This window comes from Odocoileus virginianus, chromosome 1 (genome assembly GCF_023699985.2).
Source record: "Odocoileus virginianus isolate 20LAN1187 ecotype Illinois chromosome 1, Ovbor_1.2, whole genome shotgun sequence".
Classification (NCBI taxonomy): Eukaryota; Metazoa; Chordata; class Mammalia; order Artiodactyla; family Cervidae; genus Odocoileus; species Odocoileus virginianus.
Genome location: NC_069674.1, coordinates 5,645 through 27,034, shown reverse-complemented (window position 1 = coordinate 27,034; position 21,390 = coordinate 5,645). Strand labels below are relative to the sequence as shown.

Here is a 21,390-nt window from a genome sequence, read left to right as displayed (position 1 = left end):
GGATTTATTGAAGTATAGTTCATATGCCTATTACATTAGCTTCAGGTGCACATAGACACTCACTGTATGTTGATTACCGCTTTACATCTAGTAACAGCTGACTTCCATACAGTTCTTACCGCATTACTGACTCTGCCTCGTGCTATATATTCTACCCCTGTGACTTGCTTATATTCTAACTGTAAATTCGTGTCTCTTCATCTTCTTCATTTATTTCATGCCCCCGCCTTCCTCCTGTGTATGATCTTGCCTCCTTTGTTGTAGATTAATTAACCATGTACCTGTGCATTTATTTTAGGCTCCCTAGTCTGCTCCATTGCGGTCTCTTTTGCTCCAGTGACAGAGTGTCTTGACTACTGTAACTTTGCAGTATAGGCTGAAGTCAGGGCTCTTGGTATCGCCAGCTCTGCTCTTCTTTCTCAAGATTGTTTTGGTTATTCAGGGTCTTTTGTGCCTATTCTAAATCTTTTAGAATTATTTGCTCCAGTTCTATGAAAAATGCCATTTGCTATTTTGATAGGAATTGCATTGAATTTGTGGATTTCCTTGGGTAGTATGTTCATATTAATTCTTCCAATCCACCAGCATAGTTTATCTTTCCCTTTATTTTTGTCATCTTCAAATTCTTTCATCAGGTCTTACAGACATGTCTTATAGTCATAGAGTACAAGTCTTTTAGCTCTTTGGTTAGATTTATTCCTAGGTGTTTTCTTCTGTTTGATGCAACTGTAAATGAAATTATTTTCTTAATTTCTCTGTCAGTTTGTTATTATTGTAAAGAAATATTACAGATTTCTGTGTATTAATCTTGTATCCTGCAACTTTACTGAGTCCATTTATTAATTCTAATAGGTTTTCTGGTGGGGTCTCTAAGATGCTACATATGCTGTTGTTGTTCAGTCACTGAGTCTGTCTGACTGTTTGAGACCCAGTGGACGGCGGCACGCTAGGCCTGCCTGTCCTGCACCATCTCCTGGAGTTTGCTCAGACTCCTGTCCATGGAATCAGTGCTGCCATCCAGCCATCTCACCCTCTGTCGTCCCCTTCTCCTCCTGCCCTCAATCTTTCCCAGCATCAGGGTCTTTTCCAATGAGCCGGCTCTGTGTGTGTGCGTGTGTGTGGCATATTGTCATCTACAAGCAATGACAGTGTTATTTTTTCCTTTCCAGTTTGGATTCATTTTATTTCTATCTCTTTTTTTTATGGTCTGATTGCTGTGACTAGCACATCTAGTACTATGTTGAATAAAAGTGGTGAGAGTGGGCATCCTTGTCTTGTCCCCAGTCTTAGAGGAAATGTCTTCAGCTTTTCACCATTGATGATGTTTGCTGTGGGTTTGTCATATATTGTTTTTATTATGCTGAGGTTTGTTCCCTCTATACATAGTTTCTTGATAATTTTTGTAATAAATAGATGTAGAATTTTGTCAGAAGCTTTTCTTGCATCTCTTATATGACCATATGATTTTTATTCTTTAATTTTTTAATTTAGTGTATCTCACTGATTGATTTACAGATGATAAACCTGCATCTCGGAGATAAATGTCATTTGATCATGGTATATGATCCTTTTAATGTATTACTGAATTTAGTATGCTAATATTTTGTTAAGGACTTTTCAAGTGAACACTGATGCACCTGTGTTCATCAGTATTATTAGTCTGTAATTTTCTTTTTTCATTTCTTTTTTGGTGTCTTTGTCTAGTTTTGGTATCAGGGTTATGATGGCCTCACGAATGAGCTTGGAAGCATTCCTGCTCTTCAATTTTTCTGAACTAGTTTGAGAAGGACAAGTGATAACTCTTCATTAAGTATTTTGTAGTATTTACCTGTGAGGTCATCTGGTCCTGGACTTTTGTTTGTTGGGAGTTTTTTGATTATTGATTCAATTTCATTACCAGTAGTTGGTCTGTCCATGTTTTCTCTTTCTTCCTGAGTAAGTGGGAGACTACACATATCTAGAAATTTATTTATTCCTTGCAGGTTGTCCATTTTATTGGCATATTTGTATTTCTGTGGTGTCAGCTGTAACTTCTCTTTTTTCATTTCTAATCAGCTGCCCAAGACATTGGATAACAGTGGGGCAAACAACAGGCTGACCAGAAGCATAAAAGGAAAAGCGGCCCATAAGAGGCCCACAGGGGCTTTCTAAAGCTCTGTGAGGACCTTCCTGGGAATCTAGAAGGCCACATGCGTGCCCAGGGCTGTGGACATGCTCAGAATGAACCTGAGCCTCTGAGCCCGTGGGAGGTGAAGCCGCGGTGGAGTTCCTGACTGCCTGGCTGAGGGCTTGCCACTGCACAGAACCTTTGCAGGGCCTGGAGACTTTGAGGTTCCAGGTGTTCAAGAAAACTGGTCCAGTTGTTTTTGACCACTAAGCTAGCTGAGCAGAGACTTTAGTGGCCACACAAGAGTGAGAAAATAGGTTTACAGAATTAGTTCAGAAAAGTCACTAGAAAAGCAAACAGCAATGAAAAGCACTACTACTGAACAAAAGGCGACAACAACAAACGCTGTGGAGGGGATGAACCTGATTCCAGTGTTTCCATGTTGTATTTCTCAAAATGTCGGTCTATAAGACGTGCAAAGAAGCAAGAAAGTACAGCCCATACACAGGGAAAGGAGCACTCCACAGAAACTCCTGGAGGGTGCCTATGGTAGAATTACTAGTCAAAGACTTAAGTCAGATATTTTAAATATATTAAAAAAATAAAGAAAACCATGCCTAAACAACTAAACCATGCCTAAACTGACCATTATGCCTCACCACAATGGAGAATATTAATAGTGAGATTGAAATTGTAAATATATATTTAAAATTTAAATTGTATGTTTAAAAGTTTTTTAAATTTGAAAGTTAATATAAAATATAAAAATACATATTAAATAAGTGAAAGAATATAAATACATGTTTCAAAATAGAAATTCTGGAGTTAAAAATACAATAGCTGAAATGAAAAATAATAAACATCTTGCACATAAATCCTCACAATTTATCATTGCTTTGCCTCAAGCTTCAACAGTTAGAAGTTCATTTATTTTTTGTGATATATTCACTTTTTAAAGTGTAAACATTCGGAGTCGGTTAAGCCACCCATCAGCCCTGCCATGTGCGTGAGTCAGCTTCTGCAGGGCACAGAGGCTGAGGGCCCTGGGACTCGGTGCTGGGGGGACCCGAGGGAGGGGGTGAGGGAATTCTCGGTGCAGAACGCCCTCTCCCGAGGACGCCAGCCATTAACCGCTCCAGGAACAGGAGGGCACCCAGTGGGAAACTGAGCTGTAAAGCGGGAAAGAACACAAGGAGTCCGCGCTGGAGCACCAGGGAGAGGAACAAGTCTGCCAGAAGCTGTGGTAATTAGACCGTGTGAGCTCACATTTAGCTCCATTAGTGTAAAGTAAACACAAGGAGAACAGACATCCATAAACATAAAGTAGTCTCTTCCCCAAATATAGCATAAGGCAAATATTTAAAGTTTCCAGTTGGAAGTGCTGTGCACTGCCATGGAGAGGTGGGCTTGGGTCACAGGTGGGCTTGGGTGACGACAAGGCATTCTAAGAAGCCACCCTTCATTTTCTGTCCTTGGAGCCCTCAGCGTTTCTAAGCATTATGGGTGAGCCTAACAGAGCGGGTAAAATGTGTTTGTGGAGAAAAGCCAAAGCCGAATCCTGAGAACAGCTTATTTATATGTCATAGGTGAATACCTATGCTCTGTGTTTGTTTCACTGTTGACAACCTCCTGCCGAAAGACATTAGATTACAGAGGTTAAATGCTTGATTCAGTTCTGACCTCCGTCAGCTGTGTGACGTAGGCACACTAATCAAGGTTTCTGAGAGTCTATTTTCCCATCCACCCCCAAAAAGAAATACTCATCTCCTAAGGTTCCTATAAAATAAGAACTTAAATGATATGTTGTTTAAAAAGAACGTAGGCCAGAGGCTGGTGTAAATACAGACTCAAAGACTGGTGATGCTGTTACTGTTCAGAATGGTGTATCCACCAGTTTTTCCTGAGTGCCTGAAACACGCAATGCCACAGAGCTACTGTGCTGGGCCTGTACGCTTTCCCCCAGAATTTCTGTTTTAAAATGTAAATAAGTTTAGGAGGTGATAATTTATCTAGCCAGTTTAATTAGTAATACCTTGGTATTTCTTAATAGCTGAAAGTTTGATCTCCAATTATTTAGAAAAAAGCCAAGCTCTGGAAAAATTTAAACACAAGTCCAATAAGCTTTTATGGAAGTGAAATCTGTTTTGACCATCTCCTGCCTAGGAGATGGGAACATATTGTGATCCCCTGGACAGTCAGGGACCAGTGTGGAAATGCTGATAGCCTGGAGTGGAAGGGGGGGATGAAGATGGAGCAAAGGGTGGTATATCCATCCCTTTGTAGCTCTGGAAGCCCATGGTCATGGAGCAAATCTTGCATAAGATGGAACATGGGTTTAATAAAATTGAAGATTCACAGAGTGTGAGTCCAGAGAGTACAAGAAATTACACAAAGCAACAGAAGACAGAAACAGACCAAGAGAAAGACACCAAACCCAAACCACGTCTCAGAAAACCAATGGCAGTCAGTGGAAACCCGCCTGAGGGTGAGGGGACTCTGTGTGGTCTGTGACTCAGTGCACCATCTGGACCTCAGCCAAGTCTTGAAATGCAGACACAGTCAAGCTATAGCTCTTGACCCAGGCTGAACTCCAGAGCATTCCCCAGTGTTGAACTGACAAGCTCAAGTCTTGTTTCAACAAATCAGTTTTCCCTTGTCAATTCTCATGACTTTGCCCTCATGAGTCGGAGGCTTTGGGTAGCGAGGTCATTCTCTCCAGGGCTTCTCCCACCACTGGTCTCTGTGCAGTTAGTCCTGCATGCTCCTCACTGACACCCCCCCCCGCCCCCGCCCTGAGTCCCACTTTGTTGGTCACTCTGCAAGCATCGGTGTGGAGAAACTCATCTCTGCCATGAAGTCAGGACCTCTAGCCAGTGGTAAGCTTGGGTTAACACTGCTAAGTCTCAGAGTCTCTCCACCTGAAAATATCAGTTCCTGCATCTGCCTCCCTCATTAGAGATGTGTCCTAAGGGGGTTGTGAATGTCATCTTGCCACTATTTAGAAGTGTATCAAAGCACAGATAGTCTGTAGAAGCAATTTTGTCATTGAGTCAGCATGGAGCATTGCCCTTTAATCAGCGGACTCTAGCGGGAATACGCAGAGTGAGGTAGAAAGCACAGACGGTGAGGTCAGAGCAAAGACAAAGCGAGGAAAGCTGCAAAGCAGCAAGCGGGTAAGAATGTTCCAGCAGAGTCGTTTCTCACACTCACCGTCCATGCGTTTAGCTTTTCTCCATTTGAAAGTTCTCTCAAAGCAAGGGCACGCTGGCACACACACCAGGAATCCAACCTGACTGCTCATGTGCTCTGCTCCACAAATTCGTAAATCTTCTGTATCATTTTTACAGACACTTCAGTCTAGAATATTTAAAATGTCTCAACAGTTGCTTTCAAACAAGTGAAACCTTTGTTCTGTCTGGGCATTTCCCACTTCCTTGCTTTATAAGATCAAGAGAAATTGAATACAAAAATAAGTAACCTGGAATGCTCAAGTGTTGACTGTAAGTCATAGAGTTCAGTTCAGTTCAGTTTCTCATTCATGTCCAACTCTTTGAGACCCCATGGACCTCAGCACACCAGGCCTCCCTGTCCGTCACCAACTCCTGGAGTTCACTCAAACTCATGTCCATTGAGTCGGTGATGCCATCCAACCATCTCATCCTCTGTTGTCCCCTTCTCCTCCTGCCTTCAATATTTCCCAGCATCAGGGTCTTTTCCAATGAGTTGGTTCTTTGCATCAGGTGGCCAAAGTATTGGAGTTTCAGCCTCAGCATCAGTCCTTCCAATGAACATCCAGGACTGATTTCCTTTAGGGTGGACTGGTGTCCTTGCAGTCCAAGGGACTCAAGAGTCTTCTCTAACACCACAGTTCAAAAGCACCAATTCTTTGGCAACAGACAGAGTGTCTGAGGAACTATGGATGGAGGTTTGTGATATTGTACAGGAGGCAGGGATTAAGACTATCCCCAAGAAAAAGAAATGCAAAAAGGCAAAATGGTTGTCTGACGAATCTTTATAAACAGCTGAGAAAAGAAGAGGAGTGAAAGGCAAAGGAGAGAAGAGAAAATATACCCATTTGAATGCAGAGTTCCAAAGAATAGCAAGGAGAGATAAGAAAGACTTCCTCAGTGATCAGTGCAAAGAAATAGAGAAAAACAATAGAATGGGAAAGACTAGAGACCTCTTCAAGAAAATTAGAGATAGTAAGGGAACATTTCATGCAAAGTTGAGCACAATAAAGGATAGAAATGGTATGGACCTAACAGAAGCAGAAGATATTAAGAAGAGGTGGCAAGAATACACAGAAGAACTTTACAAAAAAAGATCTTCATGACCCAGATAACCACGATGTTGTGATCAGTCACCTAGAGCCAGACATCTTGGAAGTTGAAGTCAAGGGGGCTTAGGAAGCATCACTATGAACAAAGCTAGTGGAGGTGATAAAAATCCAGTAGAGCTATTTCAAATCCTAAAAGATGATGCTGTGAAAGTGCTGCACTCAATATGCCAGCAAATTTGGAAAACTCAGCAGTGGCCACAGGACTGGAAAAGGTGAGTTTTCATTCCAATCCCAAAGAAAGGCAATGCCAAAGAATGTTCAAACTACCACACAATTGCACTCATCTCACGCTCTAGCAAAGTAATGCTCCAGTCATACATCTGCATATATTCAAGGTATCTATATTGTTTATATGGACATTTGTATAAATTAAAATGAAAATACCTGTCAATAGCAACTGGGATTGCAAGACCATGTAAAATTGCCTGTCTTTTGGCAGATTTTCACTTGGTTTCATTATTTGCAATACTTAAGCTAGACAATGGTGGTGTTGGCTGTGATTGGTAATCTGTGACTGCCTGTCATTTTAATGAAGCTCAGAAAAACATATTATGACAAAAACAGAACCCAACCAAAAAACACTGAAATAGATTTATGACTGTAGCCGAGATATTTATAACTGAAATAATTATAACTATATTTATGACTGATATAATTTCTAATTGTAGCTGAGTCACAAATTGTAACTTAGAGAAAGCTAGAGCTGAATTTCACTATCATTGTGAAAGTGGAAAATGTTTTATTTTCCCAATAATTTGCTTGACATTCATCAGTCAAAGCTAATGAACATCTATTAATAGCACTCTGTGGCCAGGAATTGTGGGAAATTCAATGTCTGAACATCAGAGTCTTGGGTTTTAGGCCAGTTTGGTCACTGACCATTCGTGCAGACCTTGCAAAGCCTTCCTCTGTGATGATCTGCTCACCACGTTTTCACAACCAAAATAAAACACAGTAAAGGAATTCCCAAATAATTATGTTTAAAAATAAAAGATAAAAAAGTAAAGCTGCAAGATTGTGGTTTCCAAACACTGCCTTGAGAAATCCTCAGGGTTGGGGAGAGAGGAAGTGTTCGGGCCCCAGTTAGTTAAAAGCTGCCAACAGCTTCCCAGTCTCCGCTCACGACCCGCTTCTCCCCAGCCCCACCCTAGGCCTGCTCACGGCGTTCTTCCTCTGAGGTTTCCACAGCGCACACTTCCCTCTCTCTTTATGGTCAGTCAAAAATTATTGCACATAAGTAGTAAACACATGGCATTTTCTCTCCACATTGAAGAAGGCTTCTGTCTACTTGGGGATGCAAAGGCTTTTATTACATGAACTGATTATAGAGGATGAGATAGATGGTAAGATAGCACTACTGACTCAATGGACATTGACCAAACTCCGGGAGACAGGGGAGGACAGAAGAGTCTGGTGTGCTGCAGTCCATGGGGTTGCAAAGAGTTGAACACAACTTAGTGATTGAGCATGTACATAGTAAACAGACAGAACTGTCTCCCCACATTGAAGGGGGCTTCTGTCTTCTTGGCAATGCAAAGGCTTTTAATTACAGAGTCTTTAAATGCTAAACCTGTCAGATCTGAAAGTTCAGACAAAGAAGGATGAAGACAGGTTGGAATACTTGGGCGACTGCTGCTGGAACAATGTGGTTTGAGATGAGAAAAGTCAGTGGAGAATGCCGCACTCTGAGTCAGAACAGCATGCCCCACCCTGGAGAAGCCTTTCTCGGGACCTGCTGCCCCTGCTGGGGGAGCAGGAGCCCCTGCATGCGCTGCCATTCTGGACCAGCTTCTTTAATTGTGGAAGGTCAACTTTCTCATGCCCCTTCTCTGAAGACTCTAACCAGTTAGGCTGACTTACTTGCCTTTTAGCAAGATAAATCAACACCTAAATAACACATTTTTCTTGAAAAGTAAGCACGTATCCCAAGAAGCTGGGGCGCAGAGCCAAAGGTCCTGACATGGCACCTAAGTCAAAACTACTTAATATTCATGCTTTATCTTTAAAGACCATGAAAAATAAACTTGCTCTGTTGCTCTTCCCCAGATAGCCATGCACACACCTTGCTCCCCCTTCACTGGGTCTTGGTTCAAATGCCACCTTCTCAGAAGGCCTCCAACCTGGCGTTTCTGTGCAGGGCTGCCCCTTGTGTGCAGGCCCCTGAGCCTGTATCACTCTGCAGGAATTCCTTCCTACCGCCCACTGGTTCTTCCTGCCTCACACTATTTGCACAAAGCGGACACTCGGTGTTTGTTAATTAAATAGGTTTTACTCTGTGATATGCATGGCTTTCTTTTTAAACAAATATAGCAGAATTTTAGTAGTGAACTTTTATCTACCCAGCGCATATCTGAAGGAACCTGACACTCCCAGAGCATGTGTCTGTTGACCCTGTGGTTTTGTGACCTTCTGCACCCGGTGCTCCTATCCTGAACTGCCCAGGGCTCAGGCTGTACCTGTGAAGCACAGCTTAGGACCTACGGGTGAGCTCTGTGAGGCCCTGGGATGCCTGGGGGTTCCATCCTGCTGGATGCTAGGTGTCCCGGGGGGGTAGGACTGAGCTGGCACCCGCCTCCATCCGGCTGCATCTTCCATCTCCCTCCTCCCTCTGCTGATGTGTGGGTTTCCCACCACCCAGGGGTGGCCTCACACCTTGACACAGATGTGGCTGAGGACTCTATCCACCTCACCAGCTCGTCACAACCATCTGGGAGGTTTCTCTGAGGCTGCCTTCTCCTTCCGTGTGGAGAGTCACCACGTGGGTGATTTCAGCTCTAGTAAAGCCACTCTGGGGGCTTCCCAGGTGGCTCAGCGATAAAGAATCTTCCTGCAATATCGGAGCTGCAGGAGTTGCAAGTTTAATCCCTGGGTCGGGAAGATCCCCTGGAGGAGGGCGTGGCAACCCACTCCAGCATTCTTGCCTGGAGAGTCCCACAGACAGAGCCTGGCGGGCTGCAGTCCATGGGGTCGTAACGAGTCAGATAGGACTGAGCACGCATGCAAAGCCACTCTGGGGACCTGGCGGAGGCCCCTCGGATCTCAGCACAGCTCAGCCACCAACTTCCAGTACAACTGTATGCAACTACTTATTTTGAGCTTTGGGCTCTTCGCTTGCAGAATTAGGGAATGCTTTAGGTGAACATATCTATTCCGCAGGTATTTCTTGACCTACTTTTAGGTTTCAGGCCTGTTCCAGAGTTGCCTCCACCTCTCGAGTTCTGACTCCACCCTCCCCTCCTGTCCTGATCCCTCTGTCTACACCAAGGCCCCTGAGAAGCTCCCAGCGCCACATCAGGCCAGCACGTGTCTCTGCAGGGGGCGCCGGCATGCCTCTTGTCTTGGCTGAAGGACTGAACTTTGGTGCTTTGTTGCTCTGAACTCAAACCCAAGGCTTTGGCTGGTCTGCCTCATGCCGTCTCAACAGCAGCACCTGGATCAGGTCTTCTTCGCAGCAGGTGCAGGACGGGCTTGCTGGGCTCCGCCTGGGTCCAGAACTCCAGCCCCGACCCTGGGCATGCTCCTAGCCCCCGACTAACTAATGCGATGCAGCCAGTGATTATAAATCACTGTGGAAGATGTGAAGCTCTGGTTTCACAGAGGACAGAATTAAAGAGCAGAATGTGAGTTCCAAGAAGCTAGATGGAGAAGCCAAGATGGGTCTGGGAGGAAGTGACCGTGTGTACACAGGGTGTGAGCCCTGCCTGACCGACGACCCCCGGGGGCCTCCGGGAGCGCTCAAGCTACCGATGACCTGCAGATTCAGCCCTCCAGCCCTGCTGGTGAAAGGTCAGTTACTCCTGTAAGCACTCTGGCTAACTTCTCTTCTGTGGTTATGGATTCTTGTTACAATCTCTTCTGACCAGGACTAGTTTGCATGGTTTTCACACTGTTCAGTAAGTTCAGTTCAGTTCAATCACTCAGTCAGGTCCGACTCTTCCCGACACCATGGACTGCAGCACACCAGGCCTCCCTGTCCATCACAAACTCCCGGAGTTTACTCAGACTCAGTCCATTGAGTCAGTGATGCCGTCCAACCATCTCATCCTCTGTCCTCCCCTTCTCCTCCTGCCCTTAAGCTTTCCCAGCATCAGGGTGTTTTCAAATGACTCAGCTCTTCACATCAGGTGGCCAAAGTTTGGAGTTTCAGCTTCAACATCAGTCTTCCAATGAACACCCAGGACTGATCTCTTTTAGGTTGGACTGGTTGGATCTCCATGCAGTCCAAGGGACTCTCAAGAGTCTTCTCCAACACTACAGTTCAAAAGCATCAATTCTTTGGTGCTCAGCTTTCTTTATAGTCTAACTCTCACAGCCATACATGACTACTGGAAAAAACATAGCCTTAACTAGATGGATCTTTGTTGGTAAAGTGATGTCTCTGATTTTTAATATGCTTTCAAGGTTGGTCATAACTTTCCTTCCAAGGAGTAAGCATCTTTTAATTTCATGGCTGCAATCACCATCTGCAGTGATTTTGGAGCCCCTCAAAATAAAGTCTGACACTGTTTCCACTGTTTCCCCATCTATTTGCCATGAAGTGATGTGACCGGATGCCATGATCTTAGTTTTCTGAATGTTGAGCTTTAAGCCAACTTTTTCACTCTCCTCTTTCACTTTCATCAAGAGACTCTTTAGTTCTTCTTCACTTTCTGCCATAAGGGTGGTGTCATCTGCATATCTGAGGTTATTGATATTTCTACCAGCAATCTTGATTCCAGCTGTGCTTCCTCCAGCCCAGCATTCCTCATGATGTACTCTGCATATAAGTTAAATAATCAGGGTGACAATATACAGCCTTGATGCACTCCTTTCCCAATTTGGAACCAGTCTGTTGTTTCATGTCCAGTTCTAACTATTGCTTCCTGACCTGCATACAGATTTCTCAAGAGTCAGGTCAGGGGGTCTGATAATCCCATATCCTTCAGAATTTTCCACAGTTTATTGTGATCTACACAGTCAAAGTCTTTGGCATAGTCAATTAAGTAGAAATAGATGTTTTTCTGGAACTCTCTTGCTTTTTCCATGATCCAGCAGCTGTTGGCAATTTGATCTCTGGTTCCTCTGCCTTTTCTAAAACCAGCTTGAACATCAAGAAGTTCATGGTTCATGTATTGTTGAAGCCTGGCTTGGAGAATTTTGAGCATTACTTTGCTAACATGTGAGATGAGTGCAATTGTGCAGTAGTTTGAGCATTCTTTGGCATTGCCTTTCTTTGGGATTGGAATGAAAACTGACCTTTTCCAGTCCTGTGGCCACTGCTGAGTTTTCCAAATTTGATGGCATATTGAGTGCAGCACTTTCACGGCATCATCTTTTAAGATTTGAAATAGCTCAACTGGAATTCCATCACCTCGACTAGCTTTGTTCATAGTGATGCTTCCTAAGGTCCCCTTGATTTCACATTCCAGGATGTCTGGCTCTAGGTGACTGATCACACCATCATGATTATCTGGGTCGTGAAGATCTTTTTTGTATAATTCTTCTGTGTATTCTTGCCACCTCTTCTTAATATCTTCTGCTTCTGTTAGGTTCATACCATTTCTGTCCTTTATTGTGCCCATCGTTGCATGAAATGTTCCCTTGCTATCTCCTAATTTTCTTGAAGAGATCTCGTCTTTCCCATTCTATTGTTTTCCTCTATTTCTTTGCATTGATTTCTCTGCTTGTTATTCTTTGGAACTCTGCATTCAAATGAGTAGATGTTTCCTTTTCTCCTTTGCTTTTGGCTTCTCTTCTTTTCACAGCTATTTGTAAGGCCTCCTCAGACAGCCAGTTTGCTTTTCTGCATTCCTTTTCCTTGGGGATGGTCTTGATCCCTGTCTCCTGTACAATGTCATGAACCTCTGTCCATAGTTCATCAGGCACTCTGTCTATCAGATCTAGTCCCTTAAATCTATTTGTTACTTCCACTATATAATTGTAAGGGATTTAATTTAGGTCATACCTGAATGGTCTAGTGATTTCCCCCACTTTCTTCAATTCAAGTCTGAATTTGGCAATAAGGAGTTCATGATCTGAGCCACAGTCAGCTCCCAGTCTTGTTTTTGCTGACTTGTATAGAGCTTCTCCATCATTGGCTGCAAAGAATATAATCAATCTGATTTCAGTATTGATCATCTGGTGATGTCCATGTGTAGAGTCTTCCCTTGTGTTGTTGGAAGAGGGATGTTTGCTATGACTAGTGCGTTCTCTTGGCAGACCTCTATTAGGATTTGCCCTGCTTCATTCTGTACTCCAAGGCCAAATTTGCCTATTACTCCAGGTGTTTCCTGACTTCCTACTTTTGCATTCTAGTCTCCTATAATGAAAAGGACATCTTTTTTGGGTGTTAGTTCTAAAAGGTCTTGTAGGTCTTCATAGAACCATTCAACTGCAGCTTCTTCATCGTTACTGGTTGGGGCGTAGGCTTGGATTACAATGATATTGAATGGTTTGCCTTGGAAACAGAGATCATTCTGTCATTTTTGAGACTGCATCCAAGTACTGCATTTCGGACTCTTTTGTTGACTATGATGGTTACTCCATTTCTTCTAAGGGATTCTTGCCCACAATAGTAGATATAATGGTCATCTGAGTTAAATTCAGCCATTCCAATCCATTTTAGTTCACTGATTCCTAAAATGTTAACGTTCACTCTTGTCATCTCCTGTTTGACCACTTCCAATTTTCCTTGATTCATGGACCTAACATTCCAGGTTCCTATGCAATATTGCTCTTTACAGCATTGGACTTTACTTCCATCACCAGTCACATGCACAACTGGGTGTTGTTTTTGCTTTGGCTCCATCCCATCATTCTTCCTGGAGTTATTTCTCCACTGATCTTCGGTAGCATATTGGGCACCTACCGACCTGGGGAGTTCATCTTTCAGTGTCCTATCTTTTTGCCTTTTCATATTGTTCATGGGGTTTTCAAGGCAAGAATACTGAAGTGGTTTGCCATTCCCTTCTCCAGTGGACCACATTTTTTCAGAACTCTCCACCAAGACCTGTCTGTCTTGGGTGGCCCTACACAGCATGGCTTAGTTTCATTGAGTTAGACAGGGCTGTGGTCCGTGTGATCAGGTTGGTTAGTTTTCTGTGGTTGTGGTTTCCGTTGTGGCATGCCCTCATGCCCTCTCTCAGTGCCTACCGCCTTACTTGGGTTTCTCTCACCTTGGACGTGGGATATCTCCTCTCCACCACTTGCCGATCCAGCGCTTGACACAAATTCTTTCTGAAAATAAATGGGCTATAAATCATAGTTTTTTCCTAATTAAACCTGAATATATTCAATTAGAATTTAAAACACATATTAATAATTTAGCAGTTTCCAAATATTTGGGGTTTTTTTTTTTAATCAACAAAGTCATACTTGTAATAGTCTATAACAATAATCTGTAGATATTGAATGAGTCGAGTTTTAACTCAAGAAGAGCTGGCTTTGTGTCAGGGTCGTGCTAATGTTTATTAACTGTCGCCCTCATGTGGCCATTTCTAGACAGCATTCTGCAGAATTGGTTACCACTTCATGGCTGGCTCAGACGGTAAAGCGTCTGCCTGCAGTGCGGAAAATCTGGGTTCGATCCCTGGGTTGGGAAGATTCCCTGGAGAAGGACATGGCAACCACTCCAGTACTCTTGCCTGGAAAGTCCCCCGGATGGAGGAGCCTGGTGGGCTGCAGTCCATGGGGTCGCCAAGCGTGGGACACGACTGAGCGACTTCACTTTCACTTTCTCACTCTTCACTTCTCACACGGTAAAGAATCTGCCTGCAGTGCAGGAGACCTGGGCTCCACCTCTGGGTTGGGAAGATCCCCTGGAGACGGGAACGGCACGCCACTCCAGTATTCTTCACTGGAGAACCGACAGAGCAGCTTGGGGGGCTACAGTCTATGGGCTTGAAGAGTCAGACATGACAAAGTGACTGACACTTTCACCTTTCACTTTTTCACCATCAAATTGAAGGGAGGATAAGAATAGGGTTGATCTCTGGATCTCCTGGCTCCTAAAACTCATCATACAGTTTATGAAATGTGTTGTGTGTTAGTCACTCAGTCATGTACGACTCTCTGCGATGCCATGGACTGCAGCCCACCAGGGTCCCCTGGCCACAGTATTCTCCAGGCAAGAATACTGGAGTGGATTGCCATTGACTTCTCCAATTTATAAAATGGCCATATTCAAATTCACGGTACATCTTTACTAGCAACATAACATATTTTGATTGATACATGTTTTAATTAAGATTTTAAAACTTATCTTTCCAATTTGAAGTGTCTCCAAACTTTAGATCCTCTAAAGGATCTAATAAATATGTCAACTATTTAGAGACAGTGTAGTTCATAGACTAAGCTCATGGGTTCCATAGTCAAATCATCTGGGTTTGAATAATGGTTCTGCTGCTTCCAGTACCTATCTCAGGAAAATAACTTGAAGATTAAATGAGGAAATACACTTCCAATACTATGAAAGGAATGTGTCTGGTGGCCAGTGGATAAGACTCCACACTGCTGACACAGGGAGCCCAAGTTCGATCCATGGTCAGGGAATTAGATTCCACATGCTGAGCCCCTGAGTGGAAAGTTGACTCTATAAGTAAACTAGTGTATTTAAAATAGCAAAACAGTTAAAAAAATAATTATAAAATGAGCACAAAATACAAAAAAATTAAACCTAAAAACCAAAAAAAAAAAAAAAAAAAAAAAAGGAAAAGGAAAACAAAAAGGCAAGGGAGAGAGAAAAGGAGCTGAAGAAAGGAATCCAAAGTTGAAGAAGCCTATGGCTGTCTGAAGGAGCTTGCTTTGGACCATGGCCTGAAGAGAGAAAAGCATATGTGCCACATTCGCGGCATCTTTCGGTGCTAGGACCCTGAACGCTAGAAGAGTGGCTAGTGAGAAAGCACAGAAATTGGAGTGGACCTCAGTCGAGGGCAAAGTTGAGGCAAGGGTTTATTGTTGTCCGGGGAGGGGTTGTCCTCAGGCAGGGGTCTGGGGTGGGGAGACCCCTCAAGGGGAGAGGGTAGGTGGGCAGACATATGTTTCCACAAGTGTGTTAGGATCTGAAGGGTGAGCCCACGGAATTCCTCCCCAGCCCGCATGTGTGTGCTGAACTTGGAAGCCCTGCAGTGACGCTCTAGCAGGCAAGTCTGGAAGGCCAAAGGCCCCCCGAATCATTTGCATCCTGAGCCCTTTGGTCCAGGGCCAGATCGGAAGTGCGTGCGGGGCTTCGTCATGGGGAATTCCCCGAGAAAAGTGTCGGTGGTGGGATGTCAGGAGTGGGAGTGAGCCCGCCCTCGGACGCCTCAGCCAATGAGGAGCTTGCGCGTGCGGGGGTGGGGCTGTGGGAAAGCCATCAAAGGACCGAGGGGGCGGGGCCCAGGCCCTTTCTCAAAGAAGCACCGTCTGAGGGAAGGAGGCGTCGTCGTGCAGCTGCAGGTAGGAGATGGAAACACTCGTGGGCCTTGTTTGCAGAGACCTGGGGGCTGCTTCTGCGCACGGGGGCGGTGCGTGTCCGTCTCCCTTCAACGTCTTACCCGGAGGGCAAGCTTGTTGGCCCAGCGCTGCTGCTGTGGATGCCCTTCGGGGACCCTCTGTCCCTGAGGGGCCATCACCGGCGGTTGGGCGGCCCCAGCGGGGTGACTTGGCTCCTGGGTCAGCAGGGCTGGCGCCTGGCCACCAAGTCGCCCTGAGTTGGAGGGGGCCGTGGGGGGTCGGTGCTGGGCTTCAGAATCTGGGGAACACCTGCTACGTGAATGCAGTGCTGCAGTGTCTGAGCCACACGCCACCCCTGGCCAGCTGGATGGTGTCCCAGCAGCACGCCACCCTCTGTCCGGCCCGAACCTCCTGCACGCTCTGTGCTGGGCGAGCTCACGTGACCCGAGCCCTCCTTCACCCGGGAGAGGTGATCCGGCCCCGCAAGGACCTGCTGGCGGGCTTCCACAGACACCAGCAGGAAGATGCCCACGAGTTTCTGATGTTCACTCTGAATCCCATGCAGCAAGGGTGCTTGAGTGCATCCCAGCCATCGGGCCATCCCTCCGAGGACACCACCCTCATCCGTCAGATCTTCGGCGGGACTTGGAGGTCTCAGATCCAGTGTGTCCACTGCCTCGGTGTCTCGGACACGTTCGACCCTTATCTGGACATCAGCCTGGATATCACGGCGGCTCAGAGTGTGGACCAAGCTCTGAGAGAGCTGGTGAAGCCCGAGAAGCTGGACGCTGAAAATGCCTATGACTGTGGCGTTTGTCTCCGGAAAGTGCCTGCCACCAAGAGGTTGACTTTGCACAGCACGTCCCAGGTGGTGGTGCTGGGGCTGAAGCAGTTCACACAGGTGAGCGGGGCCAAAAGGGCTCAGGAAGTGCGCTATCCCCAGTGCCTCAACCTGCAGCCCTACACGTCTGAGCGGAAGGCAGGGCCACTGGGCTACGTGCTCTATGCCGTGCTGGTGCACTCCGGGTGGAGTTGTGAGCGAGGACACTACTTTTCTTACGTGCGAGCGGGAAACGGCCAGTGGTATAAGATGGACGATGCCAAGGTGACCGCCTGTGAGGAGAGTGCTGCCCTGAGCCAGAGCGCCTACGTCCTCTCTTACTCCCGGGAGGGTGCGTGGCAAGGGGGTGCTGGGGGAGGGTCTGCGGCACCCCTCACGCTGACCCCACACACCCCGGGGAACCTGACCCTGCCGGCCCCGGGGAGCCTGCGGGAGACGCCAGCGGCAGAGCTCCTGGGTCACAGGTGTCCCCGGGGGACACAGAGGTCGAAGGAATCAGCTTAGAGCCGTGGAGACGCCTAAAAGAGCACAACCGGCCGAAGACGGCCTCCGACCTCCGGAAGATCCAGTCGGCCCTGCCTGCCGGCGCAGTCGTGATTCACCAGTCCAAACACGGAGCAGGGAGAAACGGCAAGCTGCCTGAAGAGGAGCACGACCGGCTCGACCGTCCCAGCACGGACAGCCCGCCTCCGGGCCCGACGAGCATTGGCAATGGCCCTTGTGCCAGCGGGAGGGCCCGAGCGACCAAGAGGAAGAACAAGAAGCCGCGGCCATCTCTGGGGCTGTGGCGGTAGGTAGGCTCTGAGGCACATGCCTGCAGAAGCCCAGGCACACTCTGCGTGCGGCACGCCCTGTGTGACCCACCAAGAGTTCCTGCGAGGAGCGAGTTCCTCTCGGCGGTGTGGCTGGTGCAGCCTCCTGGAAAAAGGCGGGGCCTGCAGTGTGCCCGGGGCCACGGTGTTCACCTGGATCGTGCTGAGCAGCCGAGCTCTCGAGGGCTGGCTCTGATGGGAAGTTACTGGAGAGGATGGGGTGCGTGACCGGGTCTGAGCACGGTCCGAGGCCTCGCACTTCTGCGGGGGTGGGAGAGTCCTCTCTGGCTGGGACGTTGGGTGTGGGTTTGCCTTTCTTTTCCCATCTGCCTTCTCTGGCCGCACCGCTGGCCTCTGGTGAGTGACGCGGCCTGGAGACGCCTTCACAGAACACCCACAGCCAGCCGAGCAAGGAGACAATCCCCTGAGCCCTTCCGGGGGCAGGGAGAAGCGGGTGCAGGTCCGTGAATCGTCTCCTTCCGGCCGGTCAGGCTCTCGAAAACGCCCCAAACGTCGAGCAGGGTCCGGGGAGAAGATGGGCGACCAGGCTCTATGGGTGGAATGTCCTTGGGAGGCGTTGTGCTACTGGGAAAGGGACCTCTGGCTGGAATAAGAGGCAGGACGCTCTTCCGCAGAGATCCCTGGGGCTCCATTTCTGGTGCAAGCAGTATGCACCTCTGGGCCTGAGCGAGTCTTGGAGACCGGATTCCGGCCCTCAGGAAGCCCTGGGCCTAAGAGGGACATCAGGCAAGACATAAGTGCCCCAGCTTGTGGCAGGTGCTCACTGAGAAAAGCCACACAGGACCAGAAGAAAGACAAGGAGTGACGGCACAGCCTGAGGGAGTCAGAGGAAATCAGCAGAGCGGTGGTTTTCAAGCCAAGGCCTCGGGGAAATGCAGTTCAGCAGCCAGGAACCCAGAGCCAGGGGCCAGCGGTAGGTGCAACAGAAGAGAAAGACCCCCTAAAAAGGCAGATGTGAAGGCAGAGAGTTCATCTAAACTCCTGGATGATGTCAAAGGTGGCGTCGACTGCGGGGTGGACGCAGGGGGTGAAGGCTGGCAGAGGAAGGGGGCAGGGGAGAGAGTGAAAGACCATCAGAGCCTGCCCGTGGATGCCACTCTCCTTCCAAGGGAGATACGAGTCACTCAGATGCTGTGAGTAGAGAACCAGTTAAAGCAGATGAGTAACCACAGGGAGAAAGCTAACAGGAGGCTGAGAGGCTGCAGCCAGAGGGCGGTCAGGAGCCCAGCAAAAGCGCCAGTGAGAGGAGCCCAGACTGAACTCAGGAGGTGGAGAGCAGGAGGGAGGAAGCCCATCAGAGCAGTCCTGGAGGAGAAGGAGGAGGCAGGACAGCAGGAACACGGAGAGCAGCTCCTACAGAAGCTGAGGACCCTTGTTGTTTGGGGATGAAGGGAAGATCAGAGAAGTCAGTCCCTGCAGGAGGAAAGACTTGAGCTCTAATCTCTGTCCAGTGTTTCCCCAGATGCTACTCTCCGTCAGTTCCCCAACGAAGGCTGTGTTTTAAAACTAACACGAGACTGCAAACAGGCCTCCGGGTTCTAGCTAAAGACTTCCTGAGACCCGACTGGCGGCGCGCGCTGGGGCCGCGGAGGGAAAAAGCGCGCCGTACCCGGGGAGATTGCGCCCAAGCCTCTGGCTGCCTGGGCCGCTCGCCGCGGAGGGAAAAGGCGCGCCGCACCCGGGGAGAGTGCGCCCAAGCCTCTGGCTGCCTGGGCCGCTCGCCGCGGAGGGAAAAAGCGCGCCGCACCTAGGGAGAATACGCCCAAGCGTCTGGCTGCCTGGGCCGCTCGCCGCGGAGGGAAAAGGCGTGCTGCACCCGGGAGAGTACGCGCAAGCCCCTGGCTGCCTGAACCGCTCAGGCCGGGGAAGGCACAAAACGCAGGAGCAACCGAATCCGCGCTTTTGTGGAGTACCCGAAAACTGGAACCGCACTCAACGCAGGGCCCGCTCCATATAGAGCAGCCGGGAGCCTGAGCAGTGTAGACGGTGAAAGCACAGACACCCGTGAGCGGGGAAACCCAGTGTGGCCGGAACACGGTGAGTGCTATCCACACAGAGCGGTGTCTGTCTGCAGCGCCCCGCCCTCCCCGTAGCAGGACTGAACTGAACTAGAGAACCTAAATAAGAGATCACCTCCGCCCGCCTGTGTCAGGGCGGAAATTAGACACCGAAGAGACGGCAAACAGAAGCAAAATAAGCAAAGGGAACCGCTTCAGAAAGGACCGGTGCAATAAATTAAAATCCCTGAAGGTAACACCGACTACACAGGAAGGGGCCTATAGATATTGAGAAGTGTAAGCTGGAAAGAAGTGCTATCTGAAATTGAACTGAACCTACACTGACCGCAACAGCTCCAGAGAAATTCCTAGATATATATGTATATTTTTTTTAATTAAAAAAAAATTTTTTTTCTTTCCTTTTTTTTTATTTTTCATTTTTTCTCTTTTATTTTCTTTTAAAATTCCCTATTACTCCCCCCATTACTCCTCAACTTCCATTTTCATATATTTTTACGATTTTTTTTAATTAGGGAAAAAAAATTTTTTTTTTCTTTTTTTTCTTTTTCTTGTTTTTCTCTCCTATTTCCTTTTAGAGTCTTCTAATACTCCTCTATTATTCCTTAATTTTCACTTTCATTTCACTATAACCTTGCCAAAAAAAAAAAAAAAAGAGAGAGAGAGAGAAACCCTATTTTAAAACCGAACTTCATATACAGTTCTAAATTTTTTTTGTTTTTGTTTTTAAATATTGTATTTCAAAGAGTCTAACCTCTACACTAGATTTTCAATCTTTGTTTTTCAGTAGTATGTGATATAAATTTTTGTCATTTAAGAATCCAATATTCAGTTCCCATTTCTATTCAGGAGTGTGGTGATACTCTCCCACTTTTGACTCTCTGTTTTCTACCTCAGAACACCTCTATTTCCTCCATTCCCCTTCTCCTCCCAATCCAACTCTGTGAATCTTTGTGGGTGTCTGGGCTACGGAGAACACTTTGGGAACAGATAACTTTGTAGATCTGTCTCTCTCCTCTTGAGTCCCTTTTTCTCCTCCTGCTCACCTCTATCTCCTTCCTCCCTCTCCTATTCTTCATGTAACTCTGTGAACCTCTCTGGTTGGCTCTCACGGTGGAGAATCTTTTCACCATTAACCTAGAAGTTTTATTATCAGTGCTGTATAGTTGGAGAAGTCTTGAGACTATTGGAAGAATAAAACTGAAATCCAGAGGCAGGAGACTTGAGCCCAAATCCTGAGAAAACCAGAAAACTCCTGACTACACGGAACATTAAGGAATAAGAGACCATCCAAAAGCCTCCATACCTACACCAAAACCAACCACCACCCAAGAGCAAATGAGCTCCAGTACAAGACATACCACGCAAATTCTTTAGCAACGCAGGAACATAGACCTGAGTGTCAACATACAGGCTCTCCAAAGTCACACCTAACACAGAGACCCATCGCAAAACTCATTACTGGACACTCCATTGCACTCCAGAGAGAAGAAATCCAATTCCACGCACCAGAACACTGACACAAGCTTCCCTAACCAGGAAACCTTGACAAACCAATCGTCCAACCCCACCCACTGGGTGAAACCTCCACAATAAAAAGGAACCTCAGACCACAAGAATACAGAAAGCCCACTCCAGACACAGCAATCTAAACAAGATGAAAAGGCAGAGAAATACCCAACAGCTAAAGGAACATGAAAAAAGCCCACCAAGTCAAACAAAAGAGGAGGAAATAGGGAATCTACCTGAAAAAGAATTTAGAATAATGATAATAAAAGTGATCCAAAATCTTGAAAACAAAATGGAGTTACAAATAAATAGCCTGGAGACAAAGATTGAGAACA

The 21,390-nt window shown here is 46.8% G+C and overlaps 1 protein-coding gene across 1 annotated transcript; it reads left to right on the top strand.

The window, feature by feature from the left end:
• The first annotated feature begins 15,867 nt into the window (after positions 1-15,867).
• On the top strand, positions 15,868-17,202 carry LOC110123012 (ubiquitin carboxyl-terminal hydrolase 17-like protein 6). The gene has a single exon (XM_070477508.1). It carries the CDS (start codon positions 15,868-15,870, stop codon positions 17,200-17,202), a length of 1,335 nt encoding a protein of 444 aa, XP_070333609.1.
• Positions 17,203-21,390: the final 4,188 nt, after the last annotated feature.